The 26,762-nt window shown below is 36.9% G+C and overlaps 1 protein-coding gene across 3 annotated transcripts in view; it reads left to right on the top strand.

Moving 5' to 3' along the window:
* The window catches only part of MEMO1 (mediator of cell motility 1), a 124,954-nt gene that overhangs the window by 61,329 nt on the left and 36,863 nt on the right, over positions 1 to 26,762 (top strand). For 2 of the 3 annotated variants that reach the window (XM_043604202.1, XM_043604201.1), the window contains 3 exons: positions 15,591 to 15,659; positions 22,937 to 23,049; positions 25,007 to 25,118. In XM_043604202.1, coding sequence (XP_043460137.1) covers positions 15,591 to 15,659; positions 22,937 to 23,049; positions 25,007 to 25,118 — 294 coding nt within the window. The remainder of the gene's footprint in view (positions 1 to 15,590; positions 15,660 to 22,936; positions 23,050 to 25,006; positions 25,119 to 26,762) is intronic. The other variant, XM_043604200.1, reaches the window with a different exon arrangement.

Below are 26,762 nucleotides of genomic sequence, written 5' to 3' on the forward strand. Positions count from 1 at the left end.
CCTTTGTCTCATTGGTAAAATTGAAATATTAATAGTACCTCCATAGGGTTTTTGATGATTTTTTTTTCAACGTTTATTTATTTTTGGGACAGAGAGAGACAGAGCATGAACGGGCGAGGGGCAGAGAGAGAGGGAGACACAGAATCAGAAACTGGCTCCAGGCTCTGAGCCATCAGCCCAGAGCCCGACGCGGGGCTCGAACTCCCAGACCGCGAGATCGTGACCTGGCTGAAGTTGGACGCTTAACCGACTGCGCCACCCAGGCGCCCCGGGTTTTTGATGATTAAATCAGTTAATCTTTATAAACTTTTAGCATAACTTAAACTAATAACTTAAACAAATATGTATCTGGCTAAATGCCAGGTGTTCTTAGTGCTGTTTTTTGTTTCGTTAAGATTTTTGGAGAGATTTTATCTTAATCTTTTGTTTGGGGCATATTCCTCTGTTTCCTTAATTTGCTTGACTCTCTGTGTTTGTTTCTATGTATGAGGTGCAGTACCCCTCTCTCCCAGTCTTGAAAGAGTGGCCTTGTGTAAGAGATGAACCTTATCTTTCAACCTTACCCTAGCTCTTGGCTGTCTCTGAAACTTTTGTGAATGTCTGAGCAGCCTGATTTATTCTTGATAAGTCCCAGTTGTTGAGAGTGTGCCACGACTTGTCAGTGTTCTGAAAGATCTCACTCAGCCCTTAGTTTCAGTCTGATTAGAAGCCAGACCCTCAGGCAGCAGCTTTTAAAGTATGCATACATAGTCCTGGAGACTGTAAACCCTGTTGGCCTCCAGACCAGGTGACCTAAAGGTGTTCCCTGGGTGACAGTGGCAAAAATCAGGGCTTCAGATGAGTGTACACGCTCCTTTCTGGGAGGTACTGGGGAACTGTAGTGAGGCTTAAGGAGAGTGTGAAGATGGTGTCCGCTGGCCTACTTTCCTTGAAAGCACCTCCGTAGCCTCTGGTTGTGTGGCCAACGTGAATGCTGCCCCTCGGGCTGAACCTCTGGGACAAGTAAATAGGCTTGTTTCACAGAAAGACTAGGATATGTTTCAGACTGTTGTCTGCTTGGTGCCCTGGAGGTAGCCTGTCCAGAACTGTCTTTCCAATTGTTATAGCCCAATGGACCCAGAAACGCAAGCCGCCTTGGCCACAGGAAGCAGGTGATCGATCAAGGAGTGTCCCCTGTGTAGACTGCGTGTGCCTGCCGGCTTTAGCAAGGCCACGGGAGAGTGCATGGCTGATGTGTACACATCAGCTTTTTACAGGGCCATAGGAAAGCACGATGCTGGGTCACCCTGCTGGTGCTATCAAGGTAGAGAGAGAGTACAAAAATGGCCTTGTGCCTCTGTTCTTGGAGAGAGTTCCAACAGACTCCTGCCCCTCTGGTAGACACTTTAAGATTAGCCAGTGAATCTTCTTCACTACAGTCTAGGCACTTTGCAAACTGCTGTTTCTGTGCCAATTTCCAGAGCTACTGAGTCTGCATGTGAGCCCATAAGAGAAGTATCTCAGTTTCTACAGCCCTTCAGGGTCTCCTGGATATGAGCCCTGTTGTTTTTCAAAGCCCGATGTTTTTGGGGTTTGTCTCACTGTTACGCTTCCCAAGGATTGGGGTACCTAATGTGGGGCACAAACCCTTCAGTTCTCAGGGAGAAACTCTGGATTTGTGAGAGTCCTCCTGATTGTGGGTCCCTATGCTAGGGGTCGGGTTTTGATGAGACTGTCCTGTCTCTCCTCCCCATCTTAATGTGGCCCTTTTACCATTTGTTGTGAAGGAACTATTCAGTTAGTTTTCAGATCTTTTTCAGAGGGAATTGTTCCATATGTAGCTGTAGATTTGGTGTGTCCGTGGGAAGTGAGTTCAGGATCTTCCTGTGCTGCCATTTTCGACTACCCCCCAAGAGTTGCATTATGAATAAACTCACATTACTTTCATGGTGCTTACCTTTGAGTACTTGGGAAAAGCAGACAATAAATAATTACATGCATACATCAGAGATATTGTGGGTTTGGTTCCAGACCACTGCAATTAAACGAATATCGCAATAAAATGAGACCAATGAATTTATTTGTTTCCCGGTGCATATAAAAGTTATGTTTACACTGTATTCTTTTGAGTGTACAATAGCATTATGTCTAAGAAAACAGTGTACATACCTTAACTAGAAAACATTCTAGGGGCGCCTGGGTGGCTCAGTCAGTTAAGCATCCGACTCTTGATTTTGGCTCAGGTCATGATCTCATGGTTTGTGAGTTTGAGCCCCACATTGGGCTCTATGCTCGCAGTGCAGAGCCTGCTTGGGATTCTGCCTTTGTCTCTCTCTGCCCTCCCTCCCTGCCCCCCCCCCCCCAAATAAATAAATAAACTTAAAAAAAAAAGAACAAATACTACTAAAAAATGTTTACCATTCAGTGAGTTATAATCACTGATCACAGATAACCTTGTAATAACAATAAAAAAGCTTGGATTGCAAGAATTACCAAAATGTGACACACAGTCATGAAGTGAGCAAATGTTGTTGCTAAAATGGTGCCGATCAACTTGCTTGATGCAGGGTTGCCACAGACTTTATAGTTTACTTAAAAAAAAAAAAAGCAGTATCTGTGAAGCGCAATACAGCAAAGCACAATAAAATGCCTGTATATTCTGTATCAGATGCTAATGGGTGCTAAGAATAATAAAGCTGATCAGAGGATCAAGAGTGTGACAATATGAGTTTGGAGGTGCTAGTTTATATAGAATAGTAAGAAAAGGTCTCCCCAATAAGGTAACTAACACTTGAGCCTAAATAATGCGAGAGAGAAGTTATGCAGATATCCAGGGAAAGGGTTTTCCGGTTGAGGAACAGTGAGTGCAAAGGCTCTGGAGCAGGATATGCTTAGTATATTTTGAGGAAAAGCATGGAGGAAGGTGTAGTTGGAGTGGCATGTACAAGGGGAACAGTAGTGGATGAGACAGGCACCAGGGGCTACATTGTAAGGAGGCTTTCTAGGCTGTTATGAAAACTTTATGTTTTATTCTAAGTGATATGGCAAGTCGTGAAAAATTTTGAGAAATGACGTGACCTGACTTAGATTTGAAAAGGATTACTCTTGCTATTGTATGGATGTTTAGTTTTGTGGAAACAGGGAGTCCAGTTTCGGAGGCTTATTATAATAGCACAGGAAAGAGATGACATAGTGGCTTTGACAGGGGGCTAGTGGTGGATGTGGCGAGAAGCAGTGTCTTCCAGATATATTTCGAAGGTAGGACCAGCAGAGTAGAAGAAGAGTCAAGGATGACTCTTAAGTTTTGGCCTGTGAAACTGCAAACATGGAATTGATTTTATACTGTAAGGGGCAAACAGAGGTAGAGGTGGGAAGTAGATTTTAAAGTGTTTTGTAGATGGCACAAAAACAGACACATAGATCAATGGAATAGAATAGAAACCCCAGAACTAGACCCACAAAAGTATGACCAACTAATCTTTGACAAAGCAGGAAAGAATATCCAATGGAAAAAAGACAGTCTCTTTAACAAATGGTGCTGGGAGAGCTGGACAGCAACATGCAGAAGAATGAAACTAGACCACTTTCTTACACCATTCACAAAAATAAACTCAAAATGGATAAAGGACCTGAATGTGAGACAGGAAACCATCAAAACACTAGAGGAGAAAGCAGGAAAAGACCTCTCTGACTTCAGCCGCAGCAATTTCTTACTTGACACATCCCCAAAGGCAAGGGAATTAAAAGCAAAAATGAACTATTGGGACCTCATGAAGATAAAAAGCTTCTGCACTGCAAAGGAAACAATCAACAAAACTAAAAGGCAACCAATGGAAAGGGAAAAGATATTTGCAAATGACATATCAGACAAAGGGCTAGTATCCAAAATCTATAAAGAGCTCACCAAACTCCACACCCAAAAACCAAATAATCCAGTGAAGAAATGGGCAGAAAACATGAATAGACACTTCTCTAAAGAAGACATCCAGATGGCCAACAGGCACATGAAAAGATGCTCAACGTCGCTCCTAATCAGGGAAATACAAATCAAAACCACACTCAGATATCACCTCACGCCAGTCAGAGTGGCTAACATGAACAAATCAGGAGACTATAGATGCTGGAGAGGATGTGAAGAAAGGGGAACCCTCTTGCACTGTTGGTGGGCATGCAAACTGGTACAGCCACTCTGGAAAACAGTGTGGAGGTTCCTCAAAAAATTAAAAATAGACCTACCCTATGACCCAGCAGTAGCACTGGTAGGAATTTACCCAAGGGATACAGGAGTACTGATGCATAGGGGCACTTGTACCCCAATGTTTATAGCAGCACTCTCAACAATAGCCAAATTGTAGAAAAAGCCTAAATGTCCCATCAACTGATGAATGGATAAAGAAATTGTGGTTTACATACACAATGGAATACTACATGGCAATGAGAAAGAATGAAATGTGGCCCTTTGTAGCAACGTGGATGGAACTGGAGAGTGTGATGCTAAGTGAAATAAGCCATACAGAGAAAGACAGATACCATATGATGTTTTCACTCTTATGTGGATCCTGAGAAACTTAAGAGAAGTCCATGGGGGAGGGGAAGAAAAAAAAAAAGAGGTTAGAGAGGGAGAGAGCCAAAGCATAAGAGACTCTTAAAAACTGAGAACAAACTGAGGGTTGATGGGAGGTGGGAGGGAGGGGAGGATAGGTGATGGTCATTGAAGAGGGCATCTTTTGGCATGAGCACTGGGTGTTGTATGGAAACCAATTTGACAATAAATTTCATATATTAAAAAAAAATAAAGTGTTTTGTAGAATCTAGGATTGTATTTTGACCATGTTAATGTTTTGAGACGCCTGTTAGGTGTCTGTAAGTGGAGATTTCAAATGGGCAGCTAAAAATATGAATCTGGAGTACAGAGAAGAAGGGCCAAGGCTGTGTTGATACATATGTCACACTTAAAGTCTAAACAGCCTGTGGTTGTGTAGCAAGTAAAATACAGAGAAGAGGTTCAAAGACTTAAGCCCTTAGGCAAACTAATTTCATTTAGAGATCTGAATGAAGGTGAGCATTTGCAAAGGAGGTACTGAAGGAAGACCAGTGGGGAAGTAGGAAAACCAGGGGTGAGTGGTGTCTGTAGGAGGCAAAAAAGGATGAAAAATGTGTCTGAGAGGAGAAAATGATCAGCAGTGTCAAATTCTGTGCCAATAGGTCAAATAAGATGAGGGCTAAGAATTGATAATTGGATTTGGCAATATGGAGATCACTGGTGGCCTTGATACATACGATTTCTGTGGACTGGTAGGGATGAAAGCACGATTGCACTGGGTTCAAGAAAGAATTGGAGAGGGAAATGAGTGAGGATGGTTTTTTTTGCTTTTTTTTTTAACAGGCTTTTTTATAAATCAAAGAAATGAGGGAATGGGAGTATGTTGTCAGGTGAAAATTTTTATTTAAGATGGGAGATATTAAAGTGTTTATGATGTAGATGAAATGATCCAGTAGAGAAAGAAAAATTGATGCAGGGATGGGGGGGGGGGGAAGTTTGCATAATTCTCGATTGGGTAAGAATGGATTAATAATCATGTCTTTATAGTAACTCAAGACATAGGTCCTATTGTCATTCTAATTACTTTGCTGGTATTTAAGTATTTTATGCTACCTTCCTAGTTAAAACTTGTTCTAAATGTGGAAGCTGTGCTAAATGAACATACAATTAAGTTGAGGCTAGTTATTCATGAAAGTGTAGCTAGAATTGTTTCCTTTTTATTATTAGCTTTAAGTTGAAATTGGCAATAGACTGGGAAATGAAATTTTTGAGTCTAAGTTACAAATAAATTGATTTGGAAAAGATTCCCAGGTTACCTTAGGTTTTAAAATGGATATTTGAAAATAGTTTTGGCTTTGGTGTGAATGTTTCTGTTATATAGTGACTTTGTAGTTATTTTTATGCATATATAATGCAATTTCCATTTTGTTAATATGAAAACTTTAAATATATTCAAGTTTATCTTATTATATGGCTTCCAGAAGTAATGCTTTTCCTTTCCAGAAGTGTCTTTTTTTAAGTTTATTTGTTCATTTTTGAGAGAGAGAGAGAGAGATAAAGAGTGCAAGTGGGAGAGGGGCAAAGAGAAGGAGAGAGAGAATCCCAAGCAGACTCCTCATGGCCAGTGCAGAGCCCAGTGAGAGACTCGATCTCATGAACCGTGAGATCATGACCTGAGCTGAAATCATGAGTTGGATGCTTAACTAACTGCATCACCCAGACACCCAAAGTAGTTTTTTTTTTTTTTGAGGTAGAAAAGCAGCAACAAATATTTTGTTGTTTATGTAGAGACACAAAATCATCTTTGTTAAGAACATGCTTATCTAGTAATTAGAAAACTTAAAATTTTTAGATCTCTACTTTGAAGTCTATTAAAAAAACATTCTTTTTTTTTTCTTAAGGTTTATTTTTAAGTATTCTCTACACCCAAAATGGGGCTAGAACTTACAACCCTGAGATTAAGAGTTGCATGCTCTACCGACTGAGCCAGCCAGGTGTCCCTAAAAAAAGTTATTTAACTTTTATAAAATTTAGCTCTCTGGGGCCAGCTTTTCTTAGATTTTATCTTCATAGGCATAAATTCTGTAAGGGGAGCCTTAAAAACAAACAAAAACCAACTCAGAACCTGAGTTTTAACAGATTACTTTTAACAGATTGCTCATTTGTATATTGATGTAGATTAAATAGAATGATGTTGTTAAAGAATAAATATCGACCCATAAACCAACTGTTGATCAATCTTAATGATTTTAATCTATATGACATATAGGCAGGCACAGTTGGAAGATTCAGAAGAATTTAATTTGATTTAAAAATATCCTTTGATTGAATTTAGGATCGCCTTATGTACCTTGAGGTGCAGGAAACAGTGTGTTGCCCAGAGATATATACTGAAATGATCTCATGGACTAGGAGTTCCAAAAGCCTTCCTACCATGACTGCAAGACACCTTGATGCCAAAATTGTTGTTTATCTTGCAGTACGCAGGAATATCTCAGGAACCCTTAGAATGGAGCTGTACAGTTATGCATCACTTAAGAAACCTCATATTGGAGGAGCACCTGGGTGGCTCAGTCGGTTAAGCTTCCAACTTCAGCTCAGGTCATGATCTTGCGGTTTTGTGTGTTCGAGCCCTGCGTCAGGCTCTGTGCGGACAGGTTGGAGCCTGGAGCCTGCTTCGGATTCTGTTTCTCCTTCTCTCTCTGCCCCTACCCCATATGTGCTCTGTCTCTATCAAAAATAAATAAAAACGTAAAAAAAAAAAAATAAACCTCATGTTGGATAGAAAAATATAATCAGATAATTGGAGAGGTTACTTACACAAGTAAAGGGGCTTACTTATATGATTAAGCAGATACTGTGGATATTGAAGCACTCTTCATGTATTTAAACTAGAGTTTGATTTGTTACTAGTGAACCTAGTAGGAGTAGTATGGAGTAAAGGATACTTTCACTTTTCACTGTGCCCCCTTTTTTATTGTTTGACTTTTTTACACTGTGTGCATGTATTACTTTTAACACAAAAGTGAGTTTAATAATTTTAAAAAGCTGAGGAACATTTATATAGAAGACCAGTTTACATACTGTGAGGCATACCTGTTGAGCTCCACCAGTGTATCATGAGACAATGAATCTTCATAAATCATGTAGTTCGTTTAAGTTACTGGAGATATATAAATTGTTTTTTTCTAGTCCTTGTTTATTTTAAGTGGTAGGTTATTTATGGCAGTATCTTAGGTCCTGTATACTTTAGCGGTCAGACAATCTAGATGTGGAACATTGTGGTCAGTTTGTTCTTATTTGACTTGGATAATTTTAATACCTTTTATTAGTTCATAGTATTGTTTACTTAATACTTGTAAGATTCCATTTTTAAAAATAAAATATTCTGAATAATGACTTTTGAACCTGGACGTTTTTTGAGATATAATCATTTAAATAAAAAAAATTTTTTTTGATGTTTATTTCTTTTTGAGAGAGAGAAAGAGCACGTTCATGCACAAGTGGGAGAGAGCCAGAGAGAGAGAGAGAGAGAGAGAGAGAGAGAGAGAGAGAGAGAAAGAATCCCAAACAGGACTGAAACTCATGATCTGTGAGAACATGACCTGAGCTGAAATCCGCTTAACTGACCTAGCCGCCCAGGTGCCCCTCATCTAATATTTTTTTATGAAGCAGGAATCTTGGGGACCTTTGAGCAATGCCTATGAGAATAAAAGAATAAAAGATGAGGTGCAGCGAAGTAAAATGGAGAGTCGCAATGTGAGGCCGCTGCTTCTGGGAACTGTTTAGAACCAGTTGTTCGTGTTAATCCCATATGCTCCCAAGTGTTTTTAAATTTAGTTTCTGGCTTTCTAGATCATAGCTTTAGTAGATCTTATTGACTTTTCTTATTGCTGCAGGAGATTATTTTATCTGGTCCCATCTTCTCATTCCATCTAGGGCAATCTTTTTATTTTGTATGTTTGCTGCTATTAAATAGGACTAGGCTATGAGAACCTGATTTTGTTGAGTCCAAGTGTTTTTTTATTGTTCTCCATATCCTCTTTGATGAAAAGCCTCTCATAGAATATGTGGTAGGCTCTTGGCATTCACACTTTATGCTATTCACCTCTAACCTTTGAAGGTCTCAGAATGAATAAGTGAAAGTCCATGTCATGTAGTAATTGGCAATTTTCCTCACATAGGAATTTTAATTATACCCACACTGCAAGGCTGGCTGTGTGCGAAACTGTGAATGACCATGGAGAGTACCCTTGCATCCTCATTTGTTGCAGCTCTGTGGGGGATACAGAAATTCTAGAAGGTTAGGAGGTGAACTGGTGTGTAGGAACAAGGACAGAAGCAGAAGTACCCTGTGTTATAAGAAGGATCAGTTTTTAGAGACATGTTTTTAGTCTAATGAGAAATGATAGGTGTTACAGTATAAATTTGTGTTTGTCTTCATGAGGTTACATTGGGAACCAGAGTGATCTGGAAAAGCGAACAGGGATGACTTTGCATTAAGGTTTTAAGAGCCTTGAAAGACTGATTGGAACATACTTTTATGATGTATATTCAAATATCTGTGGAGCTCACATTTTCTTTTTTTAAATTTTGAATGTTTATTAATTTTTGAGAGCACAAGCAGGGGAGGGGCAGAGAGGGAGGGAGACAGAATCCGAAGTGGGCTCCAGGCTCCAGGCTGCCAGTGCAGAGCCTGACACTGGGCTTGAACCCATGTGAGACCATGATCTGAGCCAAAGTCAGCCACTTAACCGACTCAGCCACCCAGGCACCCCTGTAGAGCTCACATTTTCATTGCTCTTCCGACTATAGGCACAAATGAAAAATACCTTAGCTGTTCCCTTAGTGAAGCCTCTTTTATGGTGAATGATCCCTTAATGAAACCTTGCTTCCACATGTATGTGTAATCATGGATTCTATTAGCAAGAGAAGGGTGTAGGAGTAGAGGATCATTAATGAGATTTGATGATTGTTACCATAGCTCTCTTACTTACCATGTGTCTGGGCCAGGATAAAGGAAAGTACTAGAAATTCTTTTCTTTGGCTATGATCTTGGTCCTTTTATGAAGTAGAGTTTCTCAGGATATGGGTTAAGAGGGATGGTACACTTAATGATTTTTTTTAAACACTCCGCAGTGTATTCTCTATTCAAGTTAATAAGATTCTTCCTCTCTTTTTACAACTGTTTTGTCTTCTAGCAGACTTTTAAGCCCTCAACTTGAAAATCTGAAATTATGAAGTCTGAGTTCTACTATAAAGTATACTTTATACTTTATATGTATATTATATACTTTATATATTTATTTTATATATACTGAGTATACTATAAAGCATACTTACGTCAATTAATCATGTTTTCAGAACCACCCACCTTCCCTACAGTCTTATAGGATATATGGTATTCTTCCAGTTTTTAGGGTCGTTGATTTTCCTACACCATAAAAACATTCCCTTCTTCCTTAAAATATGTAAAGGTCTCTTACGGAGGTTAAGAATGGGTTCTGGAACTCTACTGCCTACCTTTTAAGTCCTGATGTGGCCACTTACTATTTGTGTGACTTAGAGTAACTATCTTAACCTTTCTGCTTTAATTTCTTCATCTGTAGAAGAAAAATAGTAATTCCTACCTCATAGGGTTGGTGTGAGGATTCAGTGAATTGCTGTCTTGCCTTACGTGGATGAGTGACACATAGTAAGCTTTGAGTAAATGTTAGTTTATTATCATTATCGTAGTTACCCTCTTCCTTCTCCTCTTCCTCATTCCCCGATACCTCCTTGGTTACTAAGCTATGTCACTTTTTCTTTTTACAGTGTAGGTCATTCATATCTCATTTCCCACTGGCATTGAGATCTTTCTAGACCATGACATTACTACCACAGGCCAAATTTTTGAGACAGTCATTTAACACTTCCTGTCTCTGATCTTATATTTTTCAGTTCTAGACTAGTAACAGTTTCGTATTGTCACTACACTGCTCCAGAGTGTACAGCAGTTTTTCAGTAACTTGTTTTATCAAGCCCAGACTCCTTTGTCTGTGCCTTCAAACTACTTCTTGTTCCACTCAGGCCAGTCTCCTATTTTCTCACCTACGTCATACACTTGGGGCATTTGCACATGTTCTTCCTTCAACTTTGATGCTCTTCCTTTGTGCCTTTACTTCTCTACTCTTACTATTATTTCTATCGTATCTGTACTTCAAGAATCCCACGTTTCTAAGACAACTTTCTGGCTTTTAAGAACTGTGGTTGAGTAGGAACAGGATTGATGAAACTGGGAGAGATTCACACTGGAAAGACAGACTGAGAAATCGGAGTATGGAATGAAGGTCAGGGCCTTTAAATTGAAGAATGGCAAATAGGAATTAAAGTCTGAAAAGCTGATCTAAGATGTATCAATTTAAAGAATAAGGGTTGGGACATGGATGGATAGGATATGAGTGACAACTGAGAGCAATGCAGTATTGAAAATTTGAGATATTATTCTGGTTTGACACAGACTAGGACAGATGCTGGTGGATCAAATGGTTTTTAAGGTCCACCTGACTAGGGAAGCTAACATATTTCTGAATTGACAAGGGGAAGCCTGTAATGTTAAGATCAGGAACAGCTGTCAGGAATCTGAAGTAGTTTGTACTGGGGTGTTTGGCACTGGAGGATTGGGGACCGAATTGGAAACAATTGAGCCCCTGGTTAGGCTAGAATATCAAGATAAGCAAAACCGAATGTGCTGAGCCATAGAACAACTTACATTTCTTCTGGCTAAGATTAGAACCGGGTTGTGGAGAATATTGCTGTACTAAAGCAACTTGATAGGCTCTCTTGCCAGAAGTATACGGATAGAGTGACTACCATTAACCCAACCAATAAAACCTTTAGTGATTTCAGTGTGCTTAGTGTAGGTACCATATTACTTAACTCCTGATTAAGCATACTACTATCCTATATTGCTGTGATTGACTTATGTGAATCTCTTTTTCTCTATTCATATCTTAAGCTAGATCAGATGATGACCCTTTTTAAAACAGCTCTATTGTGGTAGGTTAACCTGCAGCTGCATATATTTAAAGTGTACAGTTGGATACATTTGAAATATTTATACACCTATGAAACCATCACAGTGAAGATAATGAACATATTCATCATCCTCAAGTTTCCTTGTGCCCTTTTGTGATTCATGCCTTCTGTACCTCTCTGCCTCTCCTTTCCAGTCACATCCATTGACTTATTCTTTGTTGCTACAGATTAGTTTTTATTTTTTAGTGTAATGATACAGTATGAACTCTTTGTTGCGTTCTCTATTTTTTTTTTTAACCATCTTTTTAAGTATAATTATTTCTGGGTGTATCAATAGTTCCTTCCTGTTGCTGGAGAGTTTTCCATTATATGACTGTATCTCCATTTTTTTGTGTTTTTGTTTTTGTTTTTAATGTTTATTTATTTTTGAGAGAGAGAGAATGAGAGCAGGGTAGGGGCAGAAAGAGAAGGAGACACAGAATCTGAAGCAGGCTCCAGGCTCTGAACTGTTAGCACAGAGCCCAACATGGGGCTCAAACTCAAAAACCACGAGATCATGACCTGAGCCAAAGTTGGACGCTTAACCGACTGAGCCACCCAGGCACCTCTATACTTCCATTTGTTTATCCATTCATCTTTTGAGGAATTAGGTTTCCAGTTTTTTACTGTTGCAAATAAAGCTGGGATGAGCATTTGTGCACAAATCTTTGTGGTAATAATGCTTTCATTTTTCTTGGGACTGGAAAGCTGGGTCATATGGTAGGAGTATATTTAACTTTTTAAGAAATTGCCAAACTGTTTTGAAAGTGGTTGTAACATTTTACATTTCCAGTATACATTTCCACTTTACATTTTGAGTATAGCTCGAATTTCACTTTTGCATCCTTAACATGCTTGATATGGTCACGTTTTTTGGTTTCAGTTATTCTACTGGCTGTTTAGTGGTAGCTTTTTGTAGTTTTAATTTGCCTTTCCATAGTGACTGAATGACGTTGAGCATTCTTTTGTGTGCTTATTTGCCATCCTGGTATATTCACTAGATTCTATATACAATGACGGATCCATTCATCCATCAATGGACATTTGGGACTTTCCGTACTTTGGCTATGGATGTGTCTCTTCGAAACAGCACACCTGTATCCCTTGTATAAATACCTAGTAGTGCAATTGCTGGATCATAGGGTAGCTCTATTGTTAATTTTTTTGAGGGATCTCCATACTGTTTTCCAGAGTGGCTTCACCAGCTTGCATTGCCACCAACAATGCAAAAGAGATCCTCTTTCTCCGCATCCTTGCCAACATCTGTTGTTGACTGAGTTGTTAATGTTAGCCATTCTGACAGGTGTAAGGTGATATCTCATTGTGGTTTTGATTTGTATTTCCCTGGTGATGAGTGATGTTGAGCATTTTTTCATGTGTCGGTTGGCCATCTGGATGTCTTCCTTTGAGTAGTGTGTATTCATGTCTTTTGCCCATTTCTTCACTGGATTATTTGTTTTTTGGGTGTTGAGTTTGATAAGCTCTTTATAGATTTTGGATACTAATCCTTTATCTGATACGTCATTTGCAAATATCTTCTCCCATTCTGTTGGTTGCCTTTGAGTTTTGCTAATTGTTTCCTTCACTGTGCAGAAGCTTTTTATTTTGATGAGGTCCCAATAGTTCATTTCTGCTTTTATTTCCTTTGCCTCTGGAGACGTGTTGAGTAAGAGGTTGCTGCGGCCAAGGACAAAGAGGTTTTTGCCTGCTTTCTCCTTGAGGATGTTGATGGCTTCCTGTCTTACATTGGGGTCTTTCATCCACATTGAGTTTATTTTTGTGTATGGTGTATAAAAGTGGTCCAGGTTCATTTTTCTGCGTGTTGCTGTCCAGTTTTCCCAGCACCACTTGCTGAAGAGGCTGTCTTGATTCCATTGGATATTCTTTCCTGCTTTGTCAAAGATTAGTTGACCACACATTTGTGGGTCCATTTCTGGGTTTTCTGTTCTGTTCCATTGATCTGAGTGTCTGTTTTTTGTGTCACGGTCACAATCTCTTGGTTGGAGTTCGAGCCCTGAATTGGGCTCTGCGCAGACACTGCAGAGCCTGCTTGAGATTCTTATTTCCCTCTCTCTTTGCCCCTCCCCTACTCTCTCTCCTTCTCTCTCAAAAATAAACATTTAAAAAAAAAGTGTATGAAAGTATGGAAGGAAATATTCTTCCTAATATTTGAAAACTTATCTAATCAGCAGAGAAGTCATTCATGTCAGGCATGTGTTTTCATTGTTCTACACTTGTCAGTTGCAGCCATTGCTTAGCTATGGACATAAGAATTCAGTCCATCAATAGAGGAATGGATAAAGAAGATGTGAGATACACACACACACACACACACACACACACACAGAGGAATATTATCAGCCATAAAAAAGAATGAGAGCTTGCCATTTGCAACAGCATAGATTGATTTAGAGGGTATCAAGTGAAGTAAGTCAGAGAAAGACAAATACAGTATTTCACTCCAATGTAAAATTTAAAAAATAAAATGAACAAAGGAATAAAGAGACAAACAAAAAACCAACCTATTAAATACAGAGAACAAACTAGTAGTGGCCAGAGGGGAGGTCTGTGAGGTTGATGGGTGAAATAGGTAAAAAGGATTAAGAGTATATACTTCTTGATGAACACAGAGAAATGAATAGAATTGTTGAATCATATCTTATATACCTGAAATTAATATATCCCTGTATGTTATGTTATAAGAAACCATAGGAGAGTCTTTTTTTTTTTTTAGGAGACTTTTTTTTTTTTTAATTTTACTTTTTATTTTTAAGATTCACACCCAAATTAGTTAGCATATAGTGCAACAATGATTTCAGGAGTAGATTCCTTAGTGCCTCTTACCCATTTAGCCCATCCCCTCTCCCACCACCCCTCCAGTAACCCTCAGTTTGTTCTCCATATTTATGAGTCTCTTCTGTTTTGTCCCCCTCCCTGTTTTTATATGATTTTTGTTTCCCTTTCCTTATGTTCATCTGTTTTGTCTCTTAAAGTCCTCATATGAGTGAAGTCATAGGATTTTTGTCTTTCTTTGACTGACTAATTTCACTTAGCATAATACCCTCCAGTTCCATCCACGTAGTTGAAAATGGCAAGATTTCATTCTTTTTGGTTGCCAAGTAATGCTCCATTGTATATATATACCACATCTTCTTTATCCATTCATCCATCAATAGACGTTGGGCTCTTTCCATACTTTGGCTATAGTTGATAGTGCTGCTCTAAACATGGGGGGGTGCATGTTTCCCTTTGAAACAGCACACCTGTATCCCTTGGATAAATGCCTAGTAGTGCAATTGCTGGGTCGTAGGGTGGTTCTTTTTTTAGTTTTTTGAGGAACCTCCATACTGTTTTCCAGAGTGGCTTCACCAGCTTGCATTCCCAAGGAGACTCTTAACTATAGAGAATAACAGGTTGCTGGAGGGGTGGTGGGTGGGGGCTGGGGTAAATGGGTGATGGTTGTTAAGGAGGGCACTTGTGATGAGCACGGGGTGTTGTATGTAAGTGATGAATCACTGAATTGTACTCCTGAAACCAATATTACACTATATGTTAATTACTAGAATTTCATAAAAATTTGAGAAAAAAGTTTAAAAAATAAAAAGAAATTTAAAAAAGATGAGTAATTATTATAGGATATTTGATTTATTTAGATTTGACTTGCTCTTGGTCTTACTACTATGTAATAGTCTGCTAATGGTATTGAAGAGGAATGTATAAATTCTGTTAGTATTACATTAGCAACTTCAAGTAAGCCTTGAATATCTAAATTTAATTGTCCTGTAGACCAAAAATGTTACAAAAGACTTTTTAAAATTTAAAATTGGAACATAAAGCAATTATGTGTTTTCTGTTGTCTTCTAGAGTTTGCATCATTAGCTATATTGCTTTTATTTTTACACTCACTTCCGTTATGTTTACCATAGTTTTATTTCTTTCAAAAGGTTTTTTTGTTTCAGAACATCTTGATTTTGAATCGGATGATTAAATTTAAAAATATTTTGTTTTTTAGCCACGCAGGATATACGTACTGTGGGTCTTGTGCTGCTCATGCTTACAAACAAGTGGATCCATCCATTACGTAAGTAATACATGGTTTTGTTTAAATGGGAGAAGGTTGGGAATTATATCATAACTGCTCTTTCATGAAGTAATTTGCTTTTGCGTGCTTATTGTCATATACTCGATTTCATTAGGAATTTGACTTTTTATTTAATACCTTCTATAGATCATGAGAAGCTTTTGTATTGTTTCTCATTTCTGAACATTTAGTCTTGACTTTTCCTTTTGTTGGTGAATGTTTAGTTGTGGAACTGTTAGAAGGTTAAATATTTTGGTTTTTAAAGTTTTCTTTCAAAACCCAGGAGATGAACATCTTTAAGAAGAATGCAGAGCACTTTGTTCTGTGTTAATCATTTTGTAATTAAAAATTCTTTATTGTACTTGTGGTTAATGAAAGAAAATAATATTTCATTGACAAGATGAAGTAGCTGAATTATTTTAGAATCTGATAGTGAACTTAATATGGCGTTTGAAGCATGTTAGCTCTTAGTAATTTGGTGGGAGCTCTGAAATTAGCTTTAAAATTTTTTTCTGGCAAATTGAGACTTATAAAGTGATACACTATTCTCTAAAATAAGAAATTTGTGAAGTTTGGAAAGCTTCTGCTAGAAATAGTCACCCAAATTACTTAATTTACTGACTAGCATTTTATTTAAATAGTTAATTCACAAATGTGAACCAGTATCAGGCTCCAGTCTGTATGCTAGTTATACAGACACTCTACACATAGGTAAAGTCAGTTATCTTCCCTGTGTCAAATGTTGATTGCTAGGTTCGAATTGTGCTGGTGGCGGTGGATGTAATCATTCCAAGGAAGTAACTCACAGCAGCCATGAGTTTAAAAAGGAAGCCTCACCCCACAGCCTCCTCCTTTGCCTTTGAGCAATTTGTTCAAAAGAGATGCTCTTTTTTGTTCTTATGTAGTGTGCTCTGCTCATTGTATCATACCTTTGTTGGAAATTATTTTTAGTAAGTTTTTCATAATAAATAAAATGTTGCCAAATTGATGAAGTTTTGGTTAGCCTTCATTTATGTTTTGAGGAGTGTTTTAGCAAGTATTTAATACCTATTTAATGTACAATTTTAACTAATGAATTTCATATGTAAGAGCAAAAATAGATTGGAAAGATTTTCAGAAGCTTCCTTCATTTGATCCTGGGTCTGTAAATCAGTGATAATCAAACGTAGTTTATATGATAGCCTTTCCCAAACCTTTTTCTTTCTTTCTTTCTTTCTTTCTTTCTTTCTTTCTTTCTTTCTTTCTTTCTTTCTTTCTTTCTTTCTTTCTTTCTATATATATATATATATATATATATATATACACACACACACATATATATGTGTATATATATACATACACATATATATGTATATATAAATATATATATATTTAATGTTTTTTATTTACTTTTAAGACAGAGAGAGACAGAGCATGAGTGGGGATGGGGCACAGACAGGGAGGCAAGAATTTGAAGTAGGCTCCAGGCTCTGAGCTCTGAGTACAGAGCCCAATGTGGGGCTCTAACTCAGGAACTGTGAGATCACGACCTGAGCCGACGTTGGAGACCTGAGCCAATGTTGGACGCTTAACCAACTGAGCCACCCAAGCGCCCCTCCCAAACCTTTTTCTATTTGATAATGTTATGTAGAGAGATATAGAATCTATATTGGTAGAAGCAGAAAGCATGTATTAAATAAGTGGACAGAAAGTGAGAATGGGAAGAAAAAGAGAAAAAGGAAGAAAGCCAAGGACTAAGATGATGATGATAAAGTGAGTGAGTAAAGAGAGGCAAATGATGCATGATGATGTGATCAGCCTATTTTTGTAATTAGTATATAATAATTGAATTTTGAATAAATCTAAAGGTCCTAATATTAAAAATAATTCACAGTCATAGCTGTATTCTCTTGAAGGTGGCTGTCCTTGAGATTGGCAGTGTTACAAAGTTCTTTGAGAAAATAGAGAAAGAACATCCTTCTGGGAACTATGAAAAGTATAGAGAAGAAATAACAGTCCAAGAGAGATTAGATTCTATACCACTAGCTTCCATTCTTACCTTCCATACTAATTCATTCCCTACATGTCAACCACGATCATCTTTTGTACTATCTTGTACTTTGAATGGATCTTTTACCTTTGCATCATTTCATTAACATCTTACATAGAACATTTAGATGATATTTGGGTTTTTTTTGATGTTTATTTTTGAGAAAGAAAGAGAGAGAGAGAGAGAGAGACAGATAGGGAGGGAATGCGAATGGGGGAGGGGCAGAGAGAGAGGGACACAGAATCCGAAGCAGGCTTCAGGCTCTGAGCTGTCAGCCCAGAGCCCAACATGGGGCTTGAAGTCACAAACTGTGAGGTCCTGACAAGCCGAATTCGGTTGCTTAATGGACTGAATCACCCAGGCACCCCTAGAAGATATTTGTTAATTGAGTTTTGCCAATCTTTTGAAAGTTGACATTTCATTAGAAAGTGCCAAAAAAACACATTTGTTGATATTACCACAAATTTCATCAGAAATATCTTTAATTATTGGGAAGCTGTTAATTTCATAGTCATAGAAGTTTCGCAGAAGTCTAATTTTCACTGGAAAACTTCAGGTATATCTTGGGTAATGTTTTCTTTGAAGTGGCAGGCCAATTTTGTTCATTTTCTAGGAAATTTCTGCTAAGTACCTAAATTGGTATAGCCATAATTTGTCTACAGTCATTTTTTGAAGTAAAAATTGTGTTCCATGAAAAAAAGGTCTAGGTTTGGATTACACTCAAAAATCACACAAATGTTTTCCCTGAGACATAATTCTATATATATCAAAAGTGCTTTATGCATTTCAATCACTACAAATTTAAACATTTGTCATACAAAATATTTTTATAAAATTTTACTCAGAGTTCAAGATTTACTGGAAGTAAGTGATACTGGCCTTAAAAAAACAAGCAAAAAACCTTGGTGTGGGTGGAGGTAACGGATGTATGACTAGTAGTGCGTTCTGATTCCATTATCTTGATCACAGTTCTGATGTGCCAATGGTTTAATTTACCCAGCCGCATTTTTGTACCATAAATGCAGATGGCAACATAGTGGGAAAGGTAGGTTCCTCATTATTACTAAAACGGTATTGATTTTGTGGACTTCTTGGAAGGGTCTTGAGGCATCTACAGTCCACAATTCAAGAAATGCTGTGATACCAGGATGATTGGATTTAGATAATGGGAAAGGTGTTGGGGAAGGCATTTGATTTTAGGGAAAGAAATGATTTTGAAGCCAAGCAGAAGGAACAGTAGCATGTGTGAAGGCTTTCGCCTAGATGGAGTTGTTCCAGTCATCAAAGAACCGCAAGACCAGTATCATAGACTATTGTGATCAAGGGGTCGGGGTGGGGAAAGTAATGCAAGACAGGGCTAGTTCACTGACACTTTAGAACCCATTTTAAGGATTTTAGATCTTATCCTCCAATTATATGAAAAATCACCGAAAGACTTTAAAAAATTTTTTTAGCATTTATTTATTTTTGAGAGAGAGAGAGAGAGAGAGAGAGAGAGAGAGAGAGAACAAGTGGGGGAAGGGCAGAGAGAGAGGGAGGGAGGGAGAGAGAGAGAGAGAGAGAGCAGGGCAGGGGCAGAGAGAGAGGGAGACACAGAATCCGAAGCAGGCTCTAGGCTCTGAGCTGTCACGCAGAGCCTGATGCAGGGCTTGAACTCACGGACTGTGAGATCATGACCTGAGCTGAAGTCGGACACTTAACTGACTGAGCCACACAGGTGCCCCAAGACTTTTTCAGCAAGGGAGTGATAGGATCTGATTTATGTTTCAAAAGGAGTAAAGGAATTTAAAAAATGATGCATTTAAGTAAGTTCTTTCCCATAATTATCATTGCTGAGTCTTTTCCTATTACTAAAACTCTAATTAAAAACCTGGAATTCAGGATGTACTTAGATAGTAATTGGATTTTGATTTATATCTTTCAGAAAGCCTTTCAGTTAGGAAAAGAGAGCCAAAGGAATCTTCTTTGTGGCCACATGTCATTTAGTTCTTCAGTTAAAATATCTCCACTTGCCAGGAAACATCTTTAGAGAATTACTTGTATTCCATTATTTAGATTAAATTGTTGAATATTTATAAGGGCAGATACTAAGGTAACTTACATATTTGATGCATAGACTATAATTCTTGTAGTAAGTAATTCCACAAATGTAAATTCTCTGGAGGTATTATACATGAACTACATTCCTTTCTTTCTTTTTAAGTTTTATTTATTTATTTTGAAAGGGAGAGAGTACAAGCAGGGGAGGGGAAGAGAGAGATAAAGAGAGAGAGAATCCCAAGAAGGACCCTCATTGTCAGTGCAGAGCCTGATGCAGGGCTCAATAACATGAACCATGAGATCATGACCTGAGCTGAAACCAAGAGTGTGTTTAATTGCAAGAATTTTGAAATTAATTGAAAGAAGGGAAAGTGACGTTGCTTCCAATGCCTGTATTACTTATTTCTCTTCAAAATATTCCTGTGGCCTTGGTGTTTATGGATCTAGCAATCTAGCAAAAAGAAAGAAAATAGTGTTTTTTATTTACAGTATTAATTTGGTTGGCATGTAGCCAACAAAGAGACCCATTTTGAGATTATGCACTTTTTTTTCCTTCTTTTCATTGTCATGTAGCCTTTTTTAATTTTGGGGTTCATCAGTTATAAGGGTTTTATATTGATGTGACCTAAACTTTTTTTCTGTGTTGCATATGAGTGAGTTTCTGCCAAACTAGAAGGAGTCTGTTGGGTACACAACTGGCGAATTCAGATGAGTGGGAACTCTTCCCTGTAGGTGTTACCATTTCATCCAGGTTGGGTCTGGCAAAAAAGGTGAACAAGGTAAATAAATAGTCAGGTACCAGAGGAGGCAATTAGACTTTACATGCTGACCTCTGATGTTTATTTCTGGAGTAGTGCTCCTATTTTGGTCACTGTTAGAACCTTGCTACACTTACCTAGAAACGTATCTATGTCTTGAGTTTAAATTGGTGTTTTAAAAGTCATCTCATATTTTAATTATATATGATGGATTTCCTAGAAGTGTTCTGATTTTAAATATTCTATTCTTCTGTCTTTTCATAGAAATGCATTCCTCAGTCATAAAAATGCCTTCTTTTTCATACTTGATTCTTGGTTCATGTAATAGCCATCCTTAGGCAAGTCACCTGAGCACTCAGAGTTACCATTGTCTGTTTCCCACATTAGACTTTAACTTTAAAAATTGTGGTGATATTTATGTACTGTTAAGATAAGAGGACATACTGATAGCTCTTTTGTTCATTTAGCATTGTAATTTGATTTGATCTTTGGTGTGTGTGTGTATGTGTGTGTACATGGTTGTTGATTTGCTCATAGAGGTGATGACAAGAAGTGAGTATTAGTAGTGTAAGAAGAGGGGGAGGAAAGGAGATTATGATTTTAACTAGAAATGGCCTGTGGTTCAGGTCTTACGGTTTTCTGTATATGACATCTTGAGGAAGTTTTGGGACTCTAAACTGAGAATTGCTGTTTCCTTATCCACAGCTTTCTTACCGTCCCCTCCCGCAGCCATAGCATGTAACATATAGCAGACAATAGGTTGTCTTAGCTGTAATTGAATTTTATGAAAATAAGTATATTGCCTAAGTACATTCCTTGACTTGCAAGTTTTTTTCCATTCTTTTTTTTTTTTTTTTAGTTTTTTTTTTTTTGATGTTTTATTTTTAAGAGAGAGAGAGAGAGAGAGAGAGAAAATGAATGAGCGGGGGAGGGGCAGAGAGAGAGGGAGACAAAGAATCTGAAGCAGGCTTCAGGCTCTGAGTTGTCAGCACACAGCCCCATGTGGGGGTCTAACTCATGAACTGCCAGATCATGACCTGAGCCAAAGTCAGACGCTTAACCATCTGAGCCACCCAGGTGCCCCTACTTGCAAATTTTTGATATGAAAAAACTAGGTAATGTCTCAGTCTTTGTCCATTAATTGAGCAATGACTAGTAATTAATTTTTTCTAGGTACATAGCTTATCATATAACCCCTTCTTTCCCATAGGTTTGGTTTCTCGAGTCTAAAAGTTTGTGTGTATGTGTGGTGGGGGGAAGTTTCGTTCATATGAATCTGGGAAAACAGAAAATGGATAGTTTTAGAATTTAGATTGTAGGGATGTTTGAGGTAAAATGAGGGGAAGTTAATTTTACTCTTGATGTCAAGATAAAGGGATTACAAAGATTTAAGCTATAGTTTAACCCAGTTCTTTTCTTTAGCTATAGTGCAAATAACACATAATCAAATTTCTTTGTTTTTGAGAATGACTTCTACTTGAATGGGAACAGAGAAAGCTTATTATACAGAATTTTTCTCAACAAGATTCCTTTTTTCTCTGCTATGGTAGAAATGTGGAAATAACTTTATCAGAATGGTTCTTTGTAGTGATATTTTGTATGGAGTTTTATAAGTTATGCTATTATGTATTTCTATTAAAATTGTGGCAGATCTTCGGAGGCAAGGTTAGAATGTGTTAGAATTTTAAGATTTTATTTAATAGCTGAAATGTTTAAATTCAGTTAATATAGCTACTGACAACCTTCTGTATCTTAGGCATTGTGAATACAGAAATGATTTTAAGCATATCAGTTGCTTTACTGTAGATCAGTAAATCAATAACTAGTATGCCTAGGTGTTGAAAATGGTTCCTTTAAAGGCCTTCCAACAAAAAGACAAAGATAAGGAATTGAATTTAATTAACTGAGAAGCAAATCATTAGTGGGCATATTAGTTTGCTAGGGATGCCGTAATAAAATACCATGAAGTAGGTGGCTGAAAACAACAGAAATTTATTTTCTCACAGTTCGGAGGCTGGAGGTCTAAGATGAAGGTGCTGGTAGAGTTGGTTTCTCCTGAAGCCTGTCTCGTTGGCCTGCAGATGGCTGTCTTCTTGATGCCTCTTCACATGGTCGCCTCTCTGTGCATGTGCACCCCTGGCATCTCTTCCCCTTCTTATAAGGATACCAGTCACTGGATTCAGTCCTTACACGAACAGCCTCATTTTAACTTAATGATGTATTAAATACCTTAGCTCCTAATATGGTTATGTTCTGAGGTACTGGGATGGAACTTCACCATAAATTTTAGGGGTGCATAATTTAGCTCATAACAGTAGGTAATGAAATCAGTCAAGAAGGAAAATGGTACCACATGTGATTTTTAAAAATTACTTGTTTTTTTCCCTTTCGTTTAATAAGGTTTGTGTAGAAGTGCAATTGTTCTGTGCTTTTTGTTGTGTATCTCCTAGCCGGAGAATTTTCATCCTTGGGCCTTCTCATCATGTGCCCCTCTCTCGATGTGCACTTTCCAGTGTGGATATATATAGGACACCTCTGTATGACCTTCGTATTGACCAAAAGAGTAAGTATATAGAAATCTTATAGCTTTTAAACAGCTAAAGAGTTTTTAAAATAAGAATTGTAAGTTAATTTAAAAAATTGAAAATGTGAATATTGTAAGTATTCTCTCAGTTTTAAAGATAAAATTGATTGCAACTTATCTGCAAACAGCAAAAACAAAGAAAGGATATCTTCTGTATGCCTAAAAGATGACTAGACTTTTTTTGCCAGCCACAAAAATCTCTGTCAGGTCCACTAGTCTCCAGACTGTTAGTGGTTACATCTGTATTGAGGGAAGTACCATGTACTCACTATACCACGAGACAAGAAGTTAGTATGCACCGTAACTTGATGAAAGATCCTGGACATGTTAGTCTGCCTCTGTGTTATTACTTGCCTCATTGTAAATAGATTATTCTGATAATGCCTTTATTTCCTCTCAAATAATCTTTATGGGGGAAAAGAAATAAGATGGTACTTGTGAAACTCTGAAACAAAAGCTGAAATAAATCTCAAGTGTATTTTATTTTTAAAACATGCCTGTTAACTTTGATATATTTTTTCCATAGGATTTTAGAAATCACATCTTTATTTAGTTGTATCTCACTTTATCCATTGAATGTATAAATTAAAACCTTTGACTTTATAATAGTATTTTTGGAGGAGGGGGGAGCATAATTTTAAAAATACAGAACAGTACAGAGAATAGTGTAACAAATATTCTTGTACTTACCATCCACAATTGACTCAGAATTTTTCCCTTATCTGAATTCCGTTTACTTTCCCAAAGACCATCTTCATGAACTTGCTGTGTATTCTTCCAGGGCATCAAATTACATTTTAAGTATGTTGTGTGCTTATTGTTTCTAGAAATTTTGGAACACATTCTTCTGTAGAATGAAAGAAGCCGTTTGCAAAATAGATGATCACCTCATTTTCCTATTTTTAGGCCTAATTTTTCATAGTTTGGGGTTTTCATTACCATGGAGTATTAGTAATTTGTTGTTAGAATAATTTTTACTAATGAAGCTGGAGTATAACTAGCCTTATTATTCTCTGTGATGCTCTTAGGGGACACACTTTATTTTTAATACCTTGGGGCATTCAGAAAATTTTGGTTTTAGATAGCTTCCTAATGAGGGAATGGATGATTTTTAATAAGGTATAGTTTTGCCAAAAAAAAAAAAAAAAAAAAAAAAAAAAAAAGTTATACCATCACTTGTGTCTTTCTCTGATATTGGTAAACTCATTTATAAAAATGTTGGTTCTCTTCTATGATGATAAAACTATTCTTACTCATTTTACATATTAAATTTCATCTTTTTTTTGATACAATATCCAGTTTTAAGTTTGATTTATCAGAAGGGTCTGAATTACTAGATCATTTTAAGATTATTTATGGCATGGTACTCTGGTGAATTTATGTTCTGGGCTGCCCCAGAGGCCTAAGTTTTAATTTTGAGGAATATAGCATGCTTCATAGGAATTTTCTGTTCCCAGTGTGGCAGGCATCTGAGGTGGGAAATAATAATCCCATAGATTTTATTATAAAAGAAAACAAAACATAAACCTGTATTATTAACCTCACAAGTAGGTAGATCAGTGGCTTTGCCATATTTTACTAGGAGTTCTAATCAACTATGTTCTTGTTGGCATATGCTGATTAAAGTCAAGGAAAAGCTTAGACCCAGAGGTGATTTTAGATGTAATGAAAAGAACTGATGAGAATTTTGAATTACTATTTTAATATAACTGTGTAATATATGAAAGTGCTAAGTAGTCATTACATGTGTTATTGCTTTGTCTGGTATATAAAAAGCTACTTTTTTCTTCTTTTTTTAAGATAAAAACGAGGGAAATTATTATGTGGTACTTCTGTCTCTTGCCAAAGCGTGTAGTTTTTTGTTACTGAGTGGAGTCTCACAGAATAAGGATATACATTAATATATTTGTTTTACTATATTTTGAAATCTCTTTAGTTTACGGAGAACTATGGAAGACAGGAATGTTTGAACGCATGTCTCTGCAGACAGATGAAGACGAACACAGTATTGAAATGCATTTGCCTTATACAGCTAAAGCCATGGAAAGGTATACTGATTAATATAAGAAATCCCAGAGAAATCATAAATATTAATTTCTTTGGAATTATTTTCACTGGGTAAAATAATTTTTAGGATAAGGAGATATAAAAAATTTTTTTTGTTGTTTGATGGGCGCCTGGCTGGCTCAGTTGGTAGAGCATGTGCCTCTTGATCTTGGAGTTGTGAGTCTGAGCCCCACACTGGGTGTAGAGATTACTTAAAAATAAAAAGTCCTAAAAAAGTTTTTTTTGTTCTTTGAAATGATATAAAAATTTGCGATAGATTTTCCTATTGTGGATTGAAGTTGGTTTTGACTAGTTTGCCTATAAAGGCTGACCATATGAATTGATAACGGTTGTTTTATTGGGTGATAATATTTTAAAAACCTGTGTGTGTGTGTGTGTGTGTGTGTGTGTGTGTGTGTGTGTATTGATCTGCCTGTTATTTTATTCATTAGACATTTATCTCAGAATAACAGTTACATTCTTTTATGCTGTAAGTAAGTAATCACACAATTTTAGATTTGGAAATTACATAGAAGGTCATTTATTTCAGTCTTATGCAAAGTACATGAATATCTTTTAAAATATGTGTGACAGATTATTATTTGGGACTCCTAAAGGTCTTCCAGTGATAGGATGTACACAAAACTACTAAGTAGAATGAGGACAAGGACAGTATCTATTTTATTCTTCACTTGTATCCCAGTGCGTAGTGCAATGCCCATTACACAGTCATTAATGTATTTTGTAAAAAGAAAAATTTTTTAAAGAGCTTTCTTTCTTCTTTTAGGGCAGTATTCAAATTAGAAAGTCTTCCTTTTGTAGGTCACATTTCTCTAATTTTTCAACTGTTTCCTTTATATGGACTTAATATTCCGTACCTAGTTCCACTAGTTCTAAATATGGTGAGATTATTCCATCTGGATCTTGTCCCTGTATTCTCTTAGTAAAATACAGGGTATATCATATAGGTTTTCAGTAAATGTTTTTTAATTAAATGATCAATGTAGCCCGAGATCACATTAACATTATCCATGCTGATATGGCTTACATACTATTGGCTAATACACTTGTGGCCAGCTAAAACCCAAGTCTTTTTCATACAGTTAAATTGAATTATTTTCTCTCTTGTACTTTTGGGGTTTCCTTTCAACCCTCAGTTACTACTGTTTAATTTTTCCTTATTGGTTTTAGTCTATTATGGCAGTCTTTTTGGATCATTTCCACTCTTAATTCTGTTATCAAAGTATTATTTAACTTCTCTCAGTCTTATGTTATCCACATCTATACACAGTGATAACTATGATGAATTGTATATACCTGAAGAAGTTTCCAAAAATCAGTGTGATAATAAATTATAAAGAATATAATTTTAGGTTAATTGTGTTTTACTACATTCTAATTCTTCAGAAATTGTTAAACCAATGTATGCTGTTTATTTCTCGGAATGCTAGTATAATCAGAACACTCCATTCTTCAGTTACATAGAATAAGAGAAAACTTTTATTATTTCCTGAAATGTTTGCATATTTTGTTATGAAAAAATATATTTTAGACCTGGTAAATTTCAACACACTAGAACCAGTACAATTAAAGCCAACAATATCCTTAAGGAAGTTTTAACAAAATAACATTTTTTGTTGTTATTT

Source organism: Prionailurus bengalensis, chromosome A3 (assembly GCF_016509475.1).
Source record: "Prionailurus bengalensis isolate Pbe53 chromosome A3, Fcat_Pben_1.1_paternal_pri, whole genome shotgun sequence".
NCBI lineage: Eukaryota > Metazoa > Chordata > Mammalia > Carnivora > Felidae > Prionailurus > Prionailurus bengalensis.